Source organism: Rhyacophila brunnea, unplaced genomic scaffold (genome assembly GCF_057557595.1).
Source record: "Rhyacophila brunnea isolate RB1 unplaced genomic scaffold, BYU_Rbru_1.0 scaffold_8, whole genome shotgun sequence".
In the NCBI taxonomy this organism is placed as follows: domain Eukaryota; kingdom Metazoa; phylum Arthropoda; class Insecta; order Trichoptera; family Rhyacophilidae; genus Rhyacophila; species Rhyacophila brunnea.
Window position 1 is genome coordinate 20,562,927 of NW_028233350.1, and position 20,693 is coordinate 20,583,619.

At 30.4% G+C, this 20,693-nt stretch overlaps 1 protein-coding gene across 1 annotated transcript in view; it reads right to left on the reverse strand.

Moving 5' to 3' along the window:
* Positions 1–20,693, reverse strand: part of LOC147064029 (protein O-mannosyl-transferase TMTC1-like) — a 571,636-nt gene that overhangs the window by 15,682 nt on the left and 535,261 nt on the right. Inside the window, exons 4-7 of the mRNA XM_085959137.1 lie at positions 12,892–13,029; positions 12,340–12,516; positions 10,134–10,323; positions 2,060–2,181 (exon numbers count right to left, since the gene is read on the reverse strand). Coding sequence (XP_085815263.1) covers positions 2,060–2,181; positions 10,134–10,323; positions 12,340–12,516; positions 12,892–13,029 — 627 coding nt within the window. The remainder of the gene's footprint in view (positions 1–2,059; positions 2,182–10,133; positions 10,324–12,339; positions 12,517–12,891; positions 13,030–20,693) is intronic.

The following is a 20,693-nucleotide window of genomic DNA, read 5'->3' on the forward strand; positions in this document are numbered from 1 at the left end:
CCGAGTATGTAACAGTAGCTACGATCCTCAACGGTGACCGACACAAAAGTCAAATATCAGCATTTAATTAAGATCTACTTTATAAATCTGGCAATGAAAATTGAAGATCAATGAAATCAAAAGTAATCAAAGAAATAAAAACATATTTTATTTTAAAGGTGTAACATGTTTAATTGAATATTTAGACCAATATTTAAAAGTATTATTAAAGTAATAACTATTTTCTATTATGGAGTTTATTTAGGAGAATGTTAAACTATACATCCAAAATGGATTTATAATACTATTTATAGTACTTTTATGTATATTATCAGTTTCTGGGTAAATTTTATATGTAACAGCTTTTAAGTTGTGATGTTCAATGAAAGTTTTAATACTTCCGCATATAAATTTATAACTCCTTAAAGTTCTGCATTGATTTTTTAATAAACCTGTTAAGTTAATATTGAAATAATTAAATCTCTTCCCATAAAAAGTTATTTCTGGAAACCAGCTACCTGCAGTTTTTTTTACAAATTGATAAGCACAATAAGCGAAATTGCCTGATATCATTGCGAAATTGCGAAAAAGGTTTTTTGCAAGTTAATATCGCACGGGACCAATCGTTAAAAGCCGAAAACATAAAATTTACTGTACGAAAACACATTATTTTAGATGGATTGGATGAATGACAATACAGAGAAAACAACAAAAAAGTCTAATAAAATATGATAAATCACGGCCGTATCTCAACGAAACAGTTTGTTTAGTATCAAACATAAACATAAATTGTGACATATAAATTAAGCATTACATATGTTTATCTAATGTAGTTAGGTAAGTAAGTTTCATGACAAATACCATTGGAATGAAAATAATATAACGATGAATATATGCATCAAAGAAATATGTAATTCAATCAAGTAACATTAAAATAACCAGCGCCATATTTGTACATTATTAGATTTGGCTTTCGGACAAAAAAAATATAAAATTGTAATTTTTGACACAATTTATTATGTTCAAATATTATATCGCAGCAAGTGTTATAATAATATACATATGAATGAAAAAGTGTGCACAATTTTGTCGTATCGCCCAAAATATACCAAAACTATCATGGTTTGGTTAGGCAGGGTTTAATTGATTTTTAAAAACTAATCAACGCCATCTGTAAATTGTAGTCTTAGTTCAATAAAAAAATACGTATGACTAACAAAGTTTAATGTGCACTATTTGTGGGGGATTTTAACAGCCCACCTCTCCCTTCGCTACTGGTCTACATATTATTATTATAAGTTTTTTTTTTTTATAGAAATTGAGTTATTATATACCGTTATGATGGATTTGAGAGAAGATTTTGTATAATTTAAATGTATAATATTACGTCCACTTAATCTATGTGCGTGTGTGTGCTTCCCGTGATCACATATGCGTGTGAAACATGGACCCTAAGTAAAAGAGAGATCCAGAAACTTAGAGTAGCACAATGTGGTATGGAGAGGAGCATGCTGGGCATAACGCGAAAGGCCAAGAAAAGGAATGAGTGGATAAGGAAGCAAACAAGGGTTTGCGATGTAATAGAGTTTATTAAAAGCCTTAAATGGAGATGGGCTAGACACATAGCTCGAAGAAGAGACAATCGTTGGACAAATCTAGTCATCCAGTGGTATCCAAGAAGTACAAAACGTCCGCAAGGTAGACCTAGAGGCCGCTGGATCGATGAAATGATAAAGTTCTGCGGAAGTACGTTGCAACGCAATGCATAGGACCGAGAGAAGTGGAAGCAGCTTGAAGAGGCCTTCATCCAGCAGTGGATAGATTCAGGCTGATTATGATGATGATGATGAATCTACGATTTTTAATCGATTGTAATCTTTTATATTCGATTTTATAAAAAAAAAAACATACAAAACTAGACATCAAATATTCGTGCACTAGCCCTAAGTTCGTATTCAAATGGTGGGAAGTTATAATGTAATTTGAAAATATCCGCTTACACAGAATGCAAAGTTAAACTGATGTTAACGTGGAAAATAGAGGAAAACAGCGAGCGTCGCCCCGCAGTTTTCCCGCTTACCTGGGGATGTAAAGGACCCGCTCGGCGACCACAAAGCCGACAGTCACAAAAAGATTGGCCGCGGGGAGGAATGGCAGAACAAGCAGAAGTATCCCGAGAACGACCGGCACATGACGTTGTTGCTGGAAATCAAAAGGAAAACAAAGCATTTAGTATGAACGGTAGCAATGGCGTGCTGTCTCTGAAAACGTACATTAATTTAATATTCATAGTTTACATTATAAATATCAAACGAAAATATTAAATGTACATCCTCATAATGATAGTATTTGGAACAGAAGTTTTGCTTTTCGTCATATTCAGGGGTAGTATCGTATAATACAGGTTGAAAGTGACAATTTTGCAGTCATAACTTACTCATCTACACAGGCGTTAACAATCGGTAAAAATAGAAAAAATATATATTTGTGATATTATAATGCCCTCTGTTTTATTGCAAATAAATATTTATTAATCACATACATAACATATTTCTATATTATAAAAGAGTATTATTGAAGCCAATAATTGCAAACTACAATATAAAATTATACCGAATATAATTTACCAAATAATGAACATTAAACTAAAAAATATATTGCACGTGTTGATAAAAGAATAATTTGAAAAGCTACTATATACCCACGGATATTTAAAAAATGGTTTTATTCTCAATATTGTTTAGAAGAAGGTATTTAATTAAAATAATATTCTTTTATTGTAGGTATTTAAATATTAGATATTCCATAAAAATAACACTAATATTTTTACTACACAGTTAGATAGCGATCGATAGATCCAACTCTCTGTTTTATAATATTATGCACATCATATAATTCGCTGCCCATGGAACACCGTCAATTTCTTCATTTTAAATCTGTAAATAATGCAGTCACGCTGACAATGTCACTCCTTTTTATGTTATTTATATTCATAATATACTTTTTAGTATATAATCGTCTTAATGTATATTAATTTAATATGAAAAAGTCACATTAAGAGTAATTTTAGAGGTTTTTTTCAATAATTTTTCAATATTATTAGATTATTTTGTCTGCCATTAGAAATGTAGGAATGCCTCTGATATGAAAACGTATCTTACTTCTCCGACTGCCTCTGGTGAACGATGCAAACGATCATCTTCCACGTTTTTGTGACCGTTTCTGCTGTGACAGTTCAATAATAATAATACTGTTATGGCAATGCGGACGTGAACAAATCGTTACATAACATGGCGTAGTTGTAATGTTATCTCACAAACCGTGTCAGGCATTTTCGCAATGTTGATAATAATTTAAAATATGGGAAATTACTTTCATCGTTGAATCAACGAGATTGGGCAAAGCCAATTTACTACTTATTATGAAATATTGTTACAAGTTTATATATGCCATTAATAAGAAATAAAAATATATAGTACCTATGGTAAATCAATCACAAATAATTGCTTCACAGTAAGCTTGAAGTAATGGTCTAATTAACAATAATTTTAGCTATTAATAAAATTATTGCAGTAATACCCGATCACTATACCGACATAAAAGATTTTAGAAATATTTGCATCACGGTATTTATATAATACTATTAGTACCGTAGACCGTGACTTTATCCGCGTAAAATACTGATATAAAGAGTTTACAAATACATATAATGAAACAGGCTGATACGATTTGATTTTTTCAAATCAATGAGATAAACAACATAAAATATGGATCTGGACTCACACTCTTTCTCTGCAGTATATGACCTCATCAATTCACTGCTGATCTGACAATTTTTGTTATTTTGATGAGTTAAGTTAATAAGTTAAGTATTTTCGAAAAGTTTATCTTTAGCTTCGGAAGTTTTTGACAAATAACGAAATAAAATTAAACTAAATCGTCACCAATAATAAAAGTATATGTGCTTTGCAAGTTTCATTAATATTAACGTGGTTAATTTTAAATTATAACGAAACAAACAAATAGAGAAATAGGCAAAAAAAAATGTAGTTAGATTTCATGGATAGTCATAATATACAGCTGATTAATTAAAGTCACAAATAATAATATAAACTTCAGTGTATTATCAATATAATTTTATAATTAATCATTAACCGTTACCTAAATCTAATTTAATATTTTATAATATAGTACTACGAAGTATTGCAACGTTTAATCATATATTCGATCATGTCCGATCCTAATAGGTTCATATGGGTCTGCACAGAATGGAGGTTTGCATTAACATAATTTATTTTTACGAGAAATGGATGTCAGCCACTTGCTCAACCTATTAGGTCCATACTTTGACTCACACACAAATTGAAAAACAATACGTGTACTTGCCAGACCTACAATTCGAACCTGGGACCCTCGACACTATAGACCGGCGCTTAAGGGGGGACATGCTCGTCGAAGGTCAAAATTGAGTTTTTATTGTATTTTCAAACCATGATCCTGGACACTCCTTAAGCGTTGTAGATAATCTATTTATATAATTTTGAAGCCTTATTATCCTTTATAGTTATTTTAAACATTTAATGACTGCATAATGTATTTTTGGTACATAAAATAGTATTCTTTTAAACCTCTCGCTCTAATGTTTTAGAATATAGTCATATTTCGGTACATAACTGTGCAGTGGTGTTAAGATTTTTTACGTTTATTAATTTTTAAACGCATTTATGAAACCATTAGTATAATTTATTACGAGATAATTTTTGTAAAATATTCACGATAAAAAATTATATTGATAATCTCTGTGATCCCAAATTTGACAAGAATTAGGCATTTTATTATTCAAAAAATCGGCAAGATTAACACATTTGAAGATGATTCTAAAGATACTTATTATAAGCTATGTCTTTGACCATTCAAGTGTGATAAACATCTTATGAATAATGATTGCTTTATAATAATTATTGACCTAAGAATAAGGTAGTGTTTTTTTGAAATACGCCATTTCTTTTGGCATTCCCCAGTGGTTAAGCTACAAGATACGGCCGTAGCCAAAAATAACAAACTATAATTGAAGTAGGGAGTAAAATGATATTGACGCGCGTGTTTGAACATGTACCGTTTAAAAAAAAATAAAAAAAAATCGGTTAGGTACATGTTCAAATACGCGCGTTAACATAATTTTACTCCCTACTTTAATTATAGTTTGTCAATTTATGGCTACGGTCATATGTTGTAGCTTAACCACTGGGGAATGACAAAAGAAATGGCGTATTTCACAAAAACATTACCTTATTCTTAGGTCAATAATTATTATAAAACAATCATTATTCATAAGATGTTTATCACACTTGAATTGTAAAAGACATAGCTTATAATAAGTATCTTTAGAATCATCTTCAAATGTGTTAATCTTGCCGATTTTTTGAATAATAAAATGCCTAATTCTTGTCAAATTTGGGATCACAGAGATTATCAATATAATTTTTTATCGTGAATATTTTACAAAAATTATCTCGTAATAAATTATACTAATGGTTTCATAAATGTGTTTAAAAATTAATAAACGTAAAAAATCTTAACACCACTGCACAGTTATGTACCGAAATATGACTATATTCTAAAACATTAGAGCGAGAGGTTTAAAAGAATACTATTTTATGTAACAAAAATACTTTATGCAGTCATCAAATGTTTAAAATAACTATAAAGGGTAATAAGGCTTCAAAATTATATAAATAGATTATCTACAACGTTTAAGGAGTGTCCAGGATCATGGTTTGAAAATACAATAAAAACTCAATTTTGACCTACGACGAGCACGTGGGCCGTTTAGCCACGCGGCATAAGTGGGTTCAGATTATTTAATTAACTTAATTAATACTGTGTTCAATATATCGTACAATTTTTGTGAAAAAAGCCATTTAAATTTTAGTTCAACGAACATTAACTGTCTTTCATGTAATGTATTTGTCTATTAATTTGAAAATGAACATACAAGTAATGATTCCGCGAATAAGAATTTTCACTGTTTGTGATACATTTCTTCTTCTTCGATGGCGCTACGGCTCAAGTCGAGCCCTGGCCTCCTCCACCGCTGTCCTCCAGCCGGAACGGTCCTCCGCACGTCTTTTCCAGTTCATGATTTTTAGCAGCTGGTTGGCATCTTTTGTAATGTTGTCACCCCATCGTGTGCGTGGCTTTCCCACTGGCCTTTTATTCCCTGGATTTCCTTCGAGGATCTTCTTCGGTATCCGTGACTCAGGCATACGCTGGGCATAGCCGGCCCAGTTTAGCCTCTGGAGTTTTATGAAGTTGGAGAGTTTTGAATCTTGGTATAGTTCCGTGTTGTACCTAATTATCCAATCCCCACCATCATTCATGGGTCCGTATATCCGCCTAAGGATCTTTCTCTCAAAGCAATCCACAATTTCAGCTGCTTTTACATCTAGCGTCCAAAACTCGCACCCGTATGCAACGACTGTGCATATGACGGTTTTATAAAGCCGCGTCTTAGTTTTTCTGTGGACATTTCTGGATTTGAATATGGGCAGCAATGAGAAGTACGATTTATTTGCAGCGGTTATTCGAGCTTTTATTTCTTCCAGTTCCTCGTTCTCTTTTGTAATATTGGAACCCAGGTATGTAAACCGGTTGACAACCTCAAATTGATGGTTTCCAAAACTGGAACTTTGGCCCAGCCTACTCTGATTTTGTCGGCTTTGTACCATGACTTTAGTTTTGTTTTCATTTACTCATAAGCCAATCTCTAGTGCGGCCCTTTGGAAGTGGTTAAATTCTTTCTTCACAATCTGTATGGATCGGCCCATGTTGAGGTCGTCTGCGTAGCTAACCAGTTGGCTCGGTCTGCTTAATTTAGTGCCGCTCCTGTTCACTTGAGACTTTCTGATAGCGGATTCGAGGGTTAAGTTGAACAGAATGGGAGCCAATCCATCTCCTTGCTTAAGACCCCGAGATACTTCAAAGCCCTCCGTCAGTTGGCCATTCACCTTCACCTGGGAGAGTGTATTCTGCAGTGTTATTGATATGATACATACGTGACATGATACACACGTACAGTTAATGATATTTTCAAAATTCAAATAACTAGAGTTCAGTATAATCATAGTAATTTACAAAAGCGGTGATTTTTCGTAGTAAACTGACTATATCTAGTAGGAATATTGATTTCGTGAACTTAGTTAATCCGTGATCCGTATAACGACTCAATACTAAATTTTAAAGAAATGTGTTATGATAATAGTATATAAGTTTGTTATAATCGTTGTATGTTTTTGGTATTTTTAGACATTATGCGAATTTTTAATACCCATTAAAAATAAACATGCAATATTATTAGTAGGCTAGGTTGATTGTAGGTTTGATTTAATAATCACTTTTACTTAGGATCAATTATTGCACTAACATATTGTAAAGAAGAAAACTCAATATTTTATTAAATAACAGAACTTTGCAAACAGAAACATGCTTTATAACAAAGACAGTTGAAAAAACTTGACTTTGAAAAAAAATCAGCTTATTTTGTATTGTAAAATAAATGTGGTAGAATTCGAAGCTTAAAATAATATTTAATAGTACTTAGATTGTTATGAAATAGTTATTGTAAGAAAACACGAAGCTTCCTTAAAAGTAAAAAAAGAAGTAACATACTCGTACCTACATATGATTTTATATATTATTTAATACATACCTATTACAAATGGGAAAAAGTAACATCTGTGGAAAACATTTTCATGGAATTGTTGAAAGTTTATAATCGCATTATTGTGTTTTTGCTTTGGTTTTTATCAATTGTATAAAGTTATATTACATGTATTATATTTAATTTCACCAAAAATCAGTTTTAACAAAAACGTATTGACAATATTGCTATTTTGGTAATAACAAAAAAATATACAAGAGCATATTAAATATACATAAGAAAAACCCCGTTTACTCGTGCATGGATTTACTGCTTACAGTACGTATTATCGAGGCCATCACAAAAATGCACGTGTAAACACGTGCGTCGTAAAAATTGAAACATCGCATACATGGATCAAAAGAGTTCGGAAAATTATGAGTTTTCACACGACAATAATAATTGCACTATGCGATATTTACGCCTGCGCAGTAGTAGAACGATAGTGGCGAACTTGCCGGTAAAAAACTTACTACACCGCGCAGAGACGTATTTTGAAGGTAACAGATGTTCACAACCTGTCAATTATGTACCATACAATAACAACATCGGGTCTCGCTTACTCTTGAAGTGTGAGATTGGCGAGACAGTCAGCACTTTCAAGTGTAAACAGTTATTATCGCAATAGTTTAAAATACACACTATTGGTGCAAGTAAATCCATGCACGTGTACATGCGCTATAAGTATCTAACTCCCTGTATTCATATTATTATAATTTATTACAAAACGATATTATACAAGTAAAATAAAAAGGAATATTATTATTTTATAAATAATAAATACATGACGTCATGTAGATTGGGTATGCATACAAATTATTGTGGTCATGAAATTTATGAGAACAACATTAATCATTAATTAACGGCATTGTCCAATTATGTTCGTAATTATTGCACAGCTTAATTATTATATATTGATGCAAATTAGCATTAACAAGCGCGATATTCATTAAAAGAATCATATTAATATTATTTTTTTTAATATACAAATGATATAAGTAGTTACAATTTATATTGAAAGCAATATACTTCGATTCATTCCAACGTAGGTATATGGAGGCACATTTCTAGAAATGGATTGATCCAGACTGATGATATGATATGACATACTAGACTGGTACCCATGGAAGTATGTAGAAACCACAGAACAGATTAATAAATATAATTCAGATATAATATACCCATTTTGAATCAGTGGTTTGAATGTGTGAGTGTAATACAAAAATAAACCACACATTATCGACGTGTAATATAGTGTGTTCACCTTCAAATATACTAATATTGAATGAGTGTCAGTGCATAAACCGAGAGCAGTTGTCAGAACAAAAGACAAGCTAAGAAACACATATTCTCGACACGTGTTTAAGTTTATCCCATATTCTTCCACACTCGAGATGGGCTGCCTGTTACTCCACACCCGTTAGGTATTTCAGTTCCCATTAATTCTGTGTTCTCTGGTAGAAACGCAAGGACCGAAAGGAATCGAATTGGATAGATTATAGAAACCCCTTTCACAGCAAAAGCTTGATCCAGATAGATAATGATTAGTTATTTTTTGATTAGATATATAGAGTAGTTATAAATCGTCACCCCATTTTTACATGACGTGGGAGAAAAAATTAAACTGGACTTTCTGAATGATTAATGGTAAAAATATAAAATTTAGATTCATGTTTTGATCCACAGATTGCAGATGATAAATAGCCCATAATATCGTATAGCGTATGTATCCATAAGTATTTGTTGGAATCGACAATGATTATTTCATGTTATTAAAAGATGAAAAACTAAATGAAAATTCATTGTTTTCTCAAAAAATAGCCAAGATTAACTCTGCCATTAGGTAAATCAATACTTAATAGCTTGATAAAAATATTAAAATGATCATCCAAAACCCATGCATTAATTTATTAATAGTTATCTCAGAACAGTATTTTCATTGGAAACTATTAAACATACTATATTTTTGAGCGAAAGGAAAAAAGAGATATATCCAAAATACTACTATTCAGTAAAGCCTAAAGAAAATTGAGTTTTGGATATCTTTGTATTATAGTTTTTATGGGAATATTACTAATCTAGCAGCGTTGATACGACTTATTCCCTTTCTCCTTTATTATTATTATTTTTTTTAAATAAATGATTGAACTTAAGTAACTCCATTTACCTAAATGCTATTTGTTGGTATTTTGAATGCCTTTGAAAAGAATGTTTTAAGTAATAACACGTAGTTAAAATTGAATTAACTGTACAAAAATAACTGTATAATATTAAAAAAAATATAATATACATCTAATAACAGTGATGTTGTAACTTATCATATGGAAAGCAAGGTTAAAAATAAAATAACATTTACAGTATAGAATCAAAAAGACCAATTGAATGAAAAGATTATCCGCATGCATCGGGCGTTGACATCAGAAAATATTTAAGTAGTTATTCACGACAGACTTACTTCCATATCAGTGAGGCTTCTGTATGCCAATAAAAGAGCTGCTCCGAATGCTACGCAGGTGACTATGTTTCTGGAGTCACTGACGGTGGTGACCAATGGCACGGATCCCATCTGCCAGTCGTGGCTCAAGGTTACCGGACATAGCATCAGCCACCAGTTGAATGCCGCAAGATAACAAAATGTCAGCAACCTAAAGGTAAGCAATAAAAAAACATAAGGACAACGATTTTTAATGGTATGTTTACACATGAACCTAATTAAAAAAATATATGTTTAATTTTATTAAGACAATGATTGCTATTAATAATATTACATTCTACAAATTACTCGATCGCTATTTCAGTTGTTGCACCATTATCACGACTTTTTGAATGAACAGTTGTGCCTTTGGTTATCATTTATGTTACACAATGAGATGAGATATTCTTTCTTATCAATATAATATGTAATTGATTTAAAGTAAATTTATCATTATTTGCCTGATGTAATTAGTTTCCGTATCCTTGGGTATATTTATCACCAGTAAAAATAAAAAAATATGTAGAATAAAATATTCAACCCTTACTTACCTACTTGATATTATTATTTTTGTTACATTTATACTTAGTGAATTTCATGTTATATTTAATAAAGGCGATGAGTATTAATACAATTTATGAATGACGTATGTGTTTTCGATAGGTTCTTATTTTATTAAAAGGCCTTTTAATTTATTTATTTTAAAATGATGATACTTTACTTTTTAGCGCATTCTGTATAAACTATAAGCCATAGTAATGTTATGATAGAATTAGTTTTCAAACTAATATTATATATGGAAAATTTTTGACATGTACGTTGTATGTTTTCATAATAATATAATGTATTTGTTTGTTTTCACTTTTGAATATACTTAACGTTTACTCTTTGTCGAACTATAGTTGTTTGCGACAAGTGATTGTTATTCATATTTATGCAAATACTTTTTAAGTTTTCCACCGTGCTGTGATATAAGTTTTCTCATCTAAGTCAACTTATTGAATTAAACATAAGTAAAGAATCTACTAATGAATTCTCGTTCTCGACAAAGTGGCCGGCACAAATAAAACGGACTTTGTTTTTTCCTACTTCGCAAAACGGAGTAATAGAATAAAATGAAAGGAAGCTGAAACAACATTAAAGTAGGCAAATATATATAAAATAACTGACCAATATAAAACGGCTCCTAAATAAACTAAATATTGAAATAATATTGATATTAGGACATCGTTTATTTTGATAGGCTGAAATATGTATTAGTATAAAAGACTTGAAATTTGACTTCGCTTGCAAAACTCGGTTCATGTGTCGGTCAATTGAATTCTAACATTAAAGAAATATTATGTTTTTGATAAGTTTATTGAAGTAGATAATATTTTATAATAATATCTAACTTTTATATCATTCATATTATTTTTTTAAAATTCCATAACACAGCATTGTAAATTATAATTATGGATAAAATTTTCCATTTAAGTCATTTTTGACGACCCGAGTTTCATCTTTCAGAATCTTCAGATATCTTCTTTAATTAGTATTTTAGTCGATACATAGTTATTTCGGTTGTAAACACATTATAAATTTGGTACAATATTATTTTTGTGCTAATATAAGTATATATTTATTATCATTGATAATCATAAACCGGAAAAGCCATCGACAAAAAAAAATAATATACCATATTAAATTAAACTATTGAATAAGTAGAGATTTTGGTTATTTAATAGTCGCTGAATCTTAATAAGCAGTGGTCCACATTGGCAACAAGTTGCTGGCAACCTCGTTAAATTTCAATTAAAATAATTTTTGGTCAAACAAATTTTGATAACTATCGTGAAATTTAATGAGGTTGCCAGTGTGAACACGACATAATGCATAAGGCATAATAATAACCTCATTCTTTTAAGTGACATTATAAAAAAATAATAATTAAAAAGTGATGAAATATATCTACTTACACGTCATGTTTTGTAATAAAAATGTAAAACTTAGGTTTTAGAGTAATATTTAAAACTTTATAATTATTGTAATATCATTGAATATATTTTTTTTAATATCAGAATAGTTTTCATCCACAATAGAATTATAAATGTTAGGTAGGTATATAGTTTAGCGAATGAAGACTTCAAATGAAAAAAAAAATTTTTTTCAATATGCAACACAAATATTATATTATTATAAATCATACCTGACATATAAACTTGGATGAAATGCCGTAGGATTATCCTGCTGTGAGAATTTTGGAAGGGACCCTTGCAGTAACGCCAGTCTGATGGAAAGCAAAAGGCCAAGAGACAAAATAACTTTGGCTGCTCTTCTGGAGAACTGGGCAGCTCCATCATTCCATCTCACTTCCACGACGGTTCTTGAAGAAAAAAATACATAAATTGGTTAGCAATCATGTACTACAATACGACAAGAAAATTATGAAAGTAGTATAAACGTGAAGTAACTATCAAATTATAAGTATTTACGTTCACAAAAAAATAATGAAAATAAATACATAAATATAATTATACTACATATGAATAGTGATTATTTTTGACTTTTGTATTGAGTACAGATTGATGTTATAAAACATATTATATTATGTTAATCATAGTAATTATATTAATCTTTTATTTTTATATTTTTAAACAAATATTAGTAGGTACTCACACGATCACCTACCAATTATGAATTTATCAAAGTGTTACAATGTTCTTAGGAATCACAGATGTCATTTTTATAGATATCTCACCTTTTGACGCATGGCCAGCATCTGTAGAAGTCAAAGGCGAGATTGAGGACAAATACTGTAATTCCAGTCTCCTTCGCCAGCATGCTGAGGCCTCCCAGCAATACGCTGAGTCCTACATAGTGCGTACCACTTTCGGCTCTGAAACAAAAAAAATATTATAATTAGTAGGTAGCTGATTATAATGACAGATGTCATTGTACGAATCCTTATAACAACTTTTAAATTCACTCTCTTGTAAATTAGAGCCTTCATACAGCGGACGCTTTTTTAAAAAAAAATTAATGTAAGGTAAAATAGTTGGTATTATATAAATTAATTAGGTATATTATGTATATATTACTATATCTTGTGCGTTGTAACTTATTTCAATACATACTTCTGCAAATATATGAAAACTCCAAGTGCAACCAATAGTTGAATAAAAAATATTTAATACGCATATCTACATTTTCTCTTCAATCACCATGTAACAAAAGCCACTACTCACTCTTATAAATAAATAAAATACATGAATCTTATGTGTAATATCAGTGATCCTGATTTTTGTATTTGCACTTTTCTACTGTTTTTTTCTGTTCTTTTTTTATATACTTAGTACCTACTGTTTTAATAATATTTCTTCGCTTCTAAATGTCATGTTGTGAATGTCTTTGATGTAATTTGAAATGTTCACTAAGTATATGTAAAAATAAATAATATTTGAATTGAATATGAAAATTTGAATCCCGTAACCATGAATATAAAATGCTAATAATTACAAGATAAAAATAACTTTTTATATACAACGTTTTTTAATTTTCTGTTGAATCATATAAACTTGACTTGACTAGCTTAAACGATCAAAAAAATTTGTACTTGATAGAAATACTGAATAAATATACTGAAATATCATTTTGACACTTCATATTGATTTCCATAGTAACGCACGTATATATTAATATAAATAATTTAGTTGCTAGGACCATCCGCTAAGTAACCAATAATGGTGTCGAAATAACTTTTCATACAAAACAGAATTAACTGAAAATGAATTCAATTCTACTTAAAGATGGCTAAAAGTATTAAAAAATGTATTGGCATCGTGTTCTGATAATATATTCTAAAAGTTTCAAATGCCTAGCTAGTCGGAAAGTTAGTTAAAAATCGATTGCAAGATTTGTATCGGCAAAGTGTAAATGTAAATAAAAATGCAATTTATACGTAATAATAGTTTTAATAGCAATATTTAACATACTGAAAGATTGTTTATAATATCTATAATAACTCTGAAATAAAATTATATTTAAATGTATATATTTCACTATCAATTATTAGTCTGGATATTTTTTTTAAGTTTTGGGTAAACTACGAAATATAGTATTATTTTTATATCAAAAAGTAATTATTTAACAACTATATTAGGCTAATTAAATTGTACACGTTCAATACACTTAACATTATGTATTATTATTAATGACCGAAGGTGCATGATATGCCATATCATATCTGAATCATAAACTGTACAATTTATTGATCTTGATATGCTAACTTGAAATGAATTTTCATGACAATGATTAATGGATCACGAAAATAGTTCCCGAACTAGTAAACCTCTTCCGATATTGAGTGTGGAATAGCATAAACGTGACTTGCTTTTCATCACCATGTGAAAGAAGTAACATAAAACCCTATATTATCAGAACTTTTAAACCTTTTCCCTTCAAAGGAAATATAGTAGGTTCGAAGAAAATATTTTCATACATCTGAAAGCCAAGACCATCAATACTAAACCGATTTTTTTACATAAAAAAAAAAATCTTCTTCCCGCGATTTCCGCTTAATCCACAGAATTTGAATTATATTTCGTAACACAGTTTATGTTTATTAATTATTATTTTAATAATGTTAACAGCAATAATATACCCATCGTTAGAATTATAATTATGAATATTTGGGATGCAAGGTGGGTGGAGGTAGATGATGATGCTGGCGTATAGGCTTGTAGTGAGTTTATTTTCTGGTTTACACAAAAAAAATGATACGTACAAGAGTAAAAGTTATACAGAATACAATGATACAAGATAAAAGCGGAGTGAGATTCAGGCCGAGGCGTTGTGATACAGAGTAAAATCTCCATTCAATCGTGATGGACTATTTATTGAAGCATTTACAATTAAATAATGCGACATTGAATATTTACAATACATTTTGGTCAATCACATTATTGGGTATTGTGTGACCACGTGAGAAATGCATATTAAAAATAATAAACATTAATAATTACCTCAAAAATTAAGATAATCTTTCTTATAAGTAAGTAGTGATTGGATGCGTGTGAAATTGTATGAAGAAATGGATGTAATAAACAATATTATAATAATCATTAGCCTTCTCATCGAGTAAGAGATAATTGATACCGCTGACGGCTTGTGAAAATGTACATTAAAATAATTGAACGATATATTTGAGATCGGCTCCTATCTCGCGAATTTATGTGCTGACAGAGCTTGGTTCCCACAGGACTCGATGGTTGTTACAAATATAAGTAGTTGACATGTAACAAAATTAAAATAACCAACACTTAATTCAAAGAGTCATCGATATAGATAGATACTATTTTTTGTCGGATTATGGATTATTACAATCTAAATTTTAGCATTTCATCAATATGTATATAAATAATTTACAAAATGTTGAGGAGGTTATTATAAAAAAGAAAGGAATTATTAATATAATAATATACGAGCTGTCACTTGAATACAATATACATAATACACTACTGTCGTAGATAGAACGTTATACTTACTTATTGATATATTTTTTTAAATCTAGTAAAAAATAAGTAGATAGTATAGACCGAAAAACTTATCTTTATCTTAAACTTTTGCATAAAATGAGTAAGATTTCCAAAAAAATAATTTTAAAATCAGAATAACGGAAACGGAAGTGGTTACATCTGGCATATGATATACTAGATTAGTACCCATTGAAGTACGTAGAAAAACAAAGCCCGAGACGAATCGAGTCGGACAGATTGTAGAGACCCTTTTACAACAATAGATTGATCAATTGATAATATTTTTAAATATAATATAATTTGCTATATTTTATCAACAGGCTTAAATTTTTACAACTCGATTAACTCAAAACTAATAAATTTCAATTATACCACGTTACAACTGGAGTATTATAATGATTATGCTGAAAAGATAATTTCCGATTTATTTTATCTTTATTTTGTTGGCAATAGATTTATGATTTCTCGAAACTTAGATGGGAGTTTCCCAAGAATATTATACGGAATATGAAAGAGTAAGGTTTACAAACTCTGTCTTAGACGCTAAGTTGTCCGTCGATTATGGCTGCAACATCGTGAGAGATCAGATCAGAGTTTATGTTTTATCGTTCTTGTATTTTGGTATTGTTTTTTTTGCGGAAATAATATATTATATTACATCGATGAAATATGGCGAAACTATCGGTACGAAAAATCTATGCGGTGGCTAAGGGAAGGAAGGAATCGAAAATGGAAATTGGACGTTACAAATTAAAGAATTAGATATATAATATCAGGAGTGGTCATACTTTTATAATATTATAGGGGCAAGTAGGTAGTTGATAAAATAATGATGACATACCGTCACAGCGTTTGTATTAAAATATAAGGAGATACAAAAAAAATGAAACTTATATTAACATATTTCAAATTTATGTATGCCAGATACAATTACACCATTATATTTAAAATAGGCGCCATCTGTTGCTAATTACTGAACAATCCCGTGTATGGCATGAATATGTTGATAAGTATAAAAACATCAATTCTCTGGGTAGCTCTTTGTAATGTTATTATTCTGTGTGTAAATCAGATTATTGTGTTTTTGGATAATTTAAAATTTTTGTAATTAAATGCTTGTAAATTCTCAACAAACAAAAATTTTAAAATATTCCTGATTTACTACACAGAATATCAACCTTACAAAGAGCTGCCCTGAGAATTAATGTTTTTAGACTTCAAGCCATACACGGAATTAATTATCTATTATCAAATATTTGTGTAGGTATTATAACAGTTGGCCATCTTATATTATTATGTATTGAAGATTTTTTTCTTAAATAAACGTGAAAACGCTTACATTGCAACATAAACTAGCAATAAAATGCAGTTGATATTACAGCCGATTGTATTAACATGTTCACTACGTCAGACTAGCTTCATTTTAATCGAAAAAAACACCTTCTCGTATATAATAGTAGCCAGGTACTTCATGATATTTTGTGACGACAACAAATTTTGCCATCTTGACTCTGTCTTTACAGTTGTACGGTATACATAATTTGAGCAACATGTACTGAATTATTATTATGATTAAGTATTAATAATAAGACTAAGCATAGCTCATTTGATTTTTAAGACTTCCGATATTTCGATTATTTCAGTAAAAAAAAAATCACATAATTTTATATGATAACTTTGACTAAAGAAACAATTAGCTGCCGTACAAGAATGCGGAAAGTGTCTTCTTCGAGATTCAACATTCGACCAAGCGGGTCTTATATTTAAAACAGTGAGAAACGTGTTTGTTAAATACAGTGTATCTAATTATGTAAATTTTCCCGCTTGGCTGGGTGAATCCCTTATCGTCAGCTATGTTAAAAATTAAATTACAAAAACTGTCGTTTAATTAAATACGATAATTTTTGAAGTAATACGGGGCTCCGGGTTTGATTCCTGGTAAGGTCGACCATCGATCATGTCCGATCCTAATAATATCATATATTATGGGCCTTCACGGCGCGGAGGTTTGTATTAACAGATTTTCTTTTATACGAGAAATGGATGTCAGCCACTTGCTCAACCTATTAGGTCCATACTCTGACTCAAACACAAATTGAAAAACAATATGTGTACTTGCCATACCCAGGATTCAAACCTGGGCACCATGATGCTATAATCCGATGCTTAAGCCGCATGGCTATCTTGGTAAGGTCACTATTCAACTATGTGATTTTCTCAATGCCTGCCTATTATTCTAGTTGGGTATCACGAGCTGTTGTAGTGTTAAAATGAAAAAATACAGACCATGTGGTAACTTATGTTGATTTTAAATGCAGCGAACCTTAAATTGAAAGTTCACCTTGTGGTTGTCTGTTGAACAGTGCAAGGTAAATGCGAAGAAGGTAGGTTACATTAGGTATGCAGGTATCTTATATAGATGATAATGATAAAAATATTGCTATGGGAAAATGGAAATAAAGCTACGATGGAAACATTATTTTAGCAGATTATATTTTATGATGACAATACAGTTATTATTCGCGGTGCATACATAATATTATTATGTGTAACGTGCATTTTGTATTAATTCCAGCTTTGATTTTATTGAACTAAGTATGGGACCGATGCAAAGTTTGCTTCCTTTGATATTGAATATCGTTGCTGAGGTAAACCACAAGGGCTTTCGATCACAAATTTTATCACCGGCAAGGTAAATGTTTCATGTGTGGTCTTGTTTACCTTGTAGTGCAGCTATAATCAACCCAATGCCTGCGGTAAACATAATAATATTTAAAAATTTCACAAATTTCATTTTGTTTTTCATCAATTTTTTTGTAGGAATATTGTATTTAGTTATATATAATTCCAGGAAAGAAATTAATGAATTTGAATGTGGACTGCGTATTTTGTTGTAGTATAATAAATTTCAAAAATACTTATTCGAAAACAATATTCAAGTGATAGAAATTGTTTTTCTTGAATAATTTCATTTATTAGATCACTTCACTTTCTCACTTTCACTAACTTGATAAAGCCTCAGTCAGAAGCCAAGTCGACTTAGACTGATAGATTGGTAGTGAGATCACTCTAGCGGAATACGTATATTCAAATCTCACTTGGTTCAAAATGTTTTATCGGATTTTCTCATAAGTATGTTTTTTAAGCTTCAAGCTAAATGTAGGGTCACATAAGAATTCTTACAACCCTCAATGACTGAGATTCAATATTTGAAATAAATGATAGTTTTCGTGATGTCGATTGGTTATTCAAGCCAGCCTAGGCTTTGTAACATTGTTGATTTTTTGAATAGTTCGAATCTAAGATTAAGTGATGAATCTAACATAAGGTGACGGTTACAATGAAAAAACTCAACCTATGATTCTTTCGTATGAAAGCAGAAAATTGTAAAGCTTTTATAAAGCTAAAAACAGTACAATATAAATAATATACCACATAAGATTTAAGCAGCTATCAATGGATGTTTGCTAGGATCGGAGACAAGTTTAAAGGAATCATGATCAATAGCAACAAATCATGAATAATGTACCTTTTCACAGTGAACGTAGAATCCGAAACAGAATTGTTGGACTCAGATATTGAATTTATAATTAAACTGTCGTGTAATACGGCACTCAAAGATTTTAGTAAGTCACAAAGGAGAGAAATATGAAAATAACTGGGCTATGGAAAAAAAATTTGGGAAATGCTATCCTAACTGATTAGTAAATACATATTGAGAGTGGTTTAAGAATCTCCGTGATTGGAAACTGTGCAGCAACAAAGTATTTCCCGCAACAGTCAATATAGTGAAGATCTCTGTGATGGTGGTCGACCTCCAATAGAGGACGGCACAATAAAAAGAAGAAGAATTCTCAAAAAAATATATATATTGCTTTTTAGTGATTTATAATAAACAATCCTGCAACTATTGTTACAATGCAATAAACTATAATATTAATTAGTAAAACAATAGAAGATTTGATGCGAAAATCATGTGTTAGTTTCACCGTCACTACACCAGTGGCTGGCATTACCTTATCGCTTCCATTCAGACGGGGTCATGTGCCTGTGGAACACCCTGTACTACCGCATGTCCTATTATTCCCACCCTGCCATTGTGCAAGGGATTTGCGTGAATCGTATATTCTGAAATCCGCCAGTAGATTTATTCCACACTTTTGTGATTGATGACACTCTCTGTACAGAGTTTTTTCTTTTTGTGATATACCTCGGTCTGCGGAACGTAAATAAGCAGTATGTCCTTATTTAGCATCTGCTGTGTACGGAGAACGAATAACATTGAGTAAAAACAGATACCGGAGCGAAGGGTAACTGTAATGCTAACTGAATATCAGGTGGGTTATTGATAGATTCAGCACAATAAAATAAGGATACTATCAACGTTGACAATGTTATATATATAAAGGTACCTACACAAATTTTAAAGTATATAACGTTTGTATAAATAAAAAAGAAAACTATCTAAATTATTGATATTTGGAATGTGTAGGTACTACATGAAATAAATGTTAATATAAATGAAAAAGAATTCTTTTAGTCGGCCTATAAAGTTGGTTTCTAAGCACATCATCATTTTTTCCATTGCTAAGAAAAATGTCTTGCATGTGTAAAAGTATTATTTCTACAAATATGATATTATTAATACTTACATAATGATGTAATTTAAATCGTCACATTTTTATGTGTTTAAAAATGTCCCGCACTTTTTTTTAACAAACCACCACAATCTATTATAAATATGCACGTATAATTTAATTACCAACAATTTTTTTTACGTAATTCAAATGACAAGATTTACATTTTCATTAATTGGTTTGTTCATCTGTCACTGACTTCAAAACACTGTTTTTTAAATTGTAACTGCTCAGAAAACCCTTACGTATTTCAAGAGTCATTATATTATAATATTCGATATTTTTTCTCTATATTTCCTCTATACTATTCTGTGACACTCATAATAAAGCCTAAACCATGATTTTGGTAAAGTTTATTTAATTTGCGAGATGGTCACTGCCAGGCGTGC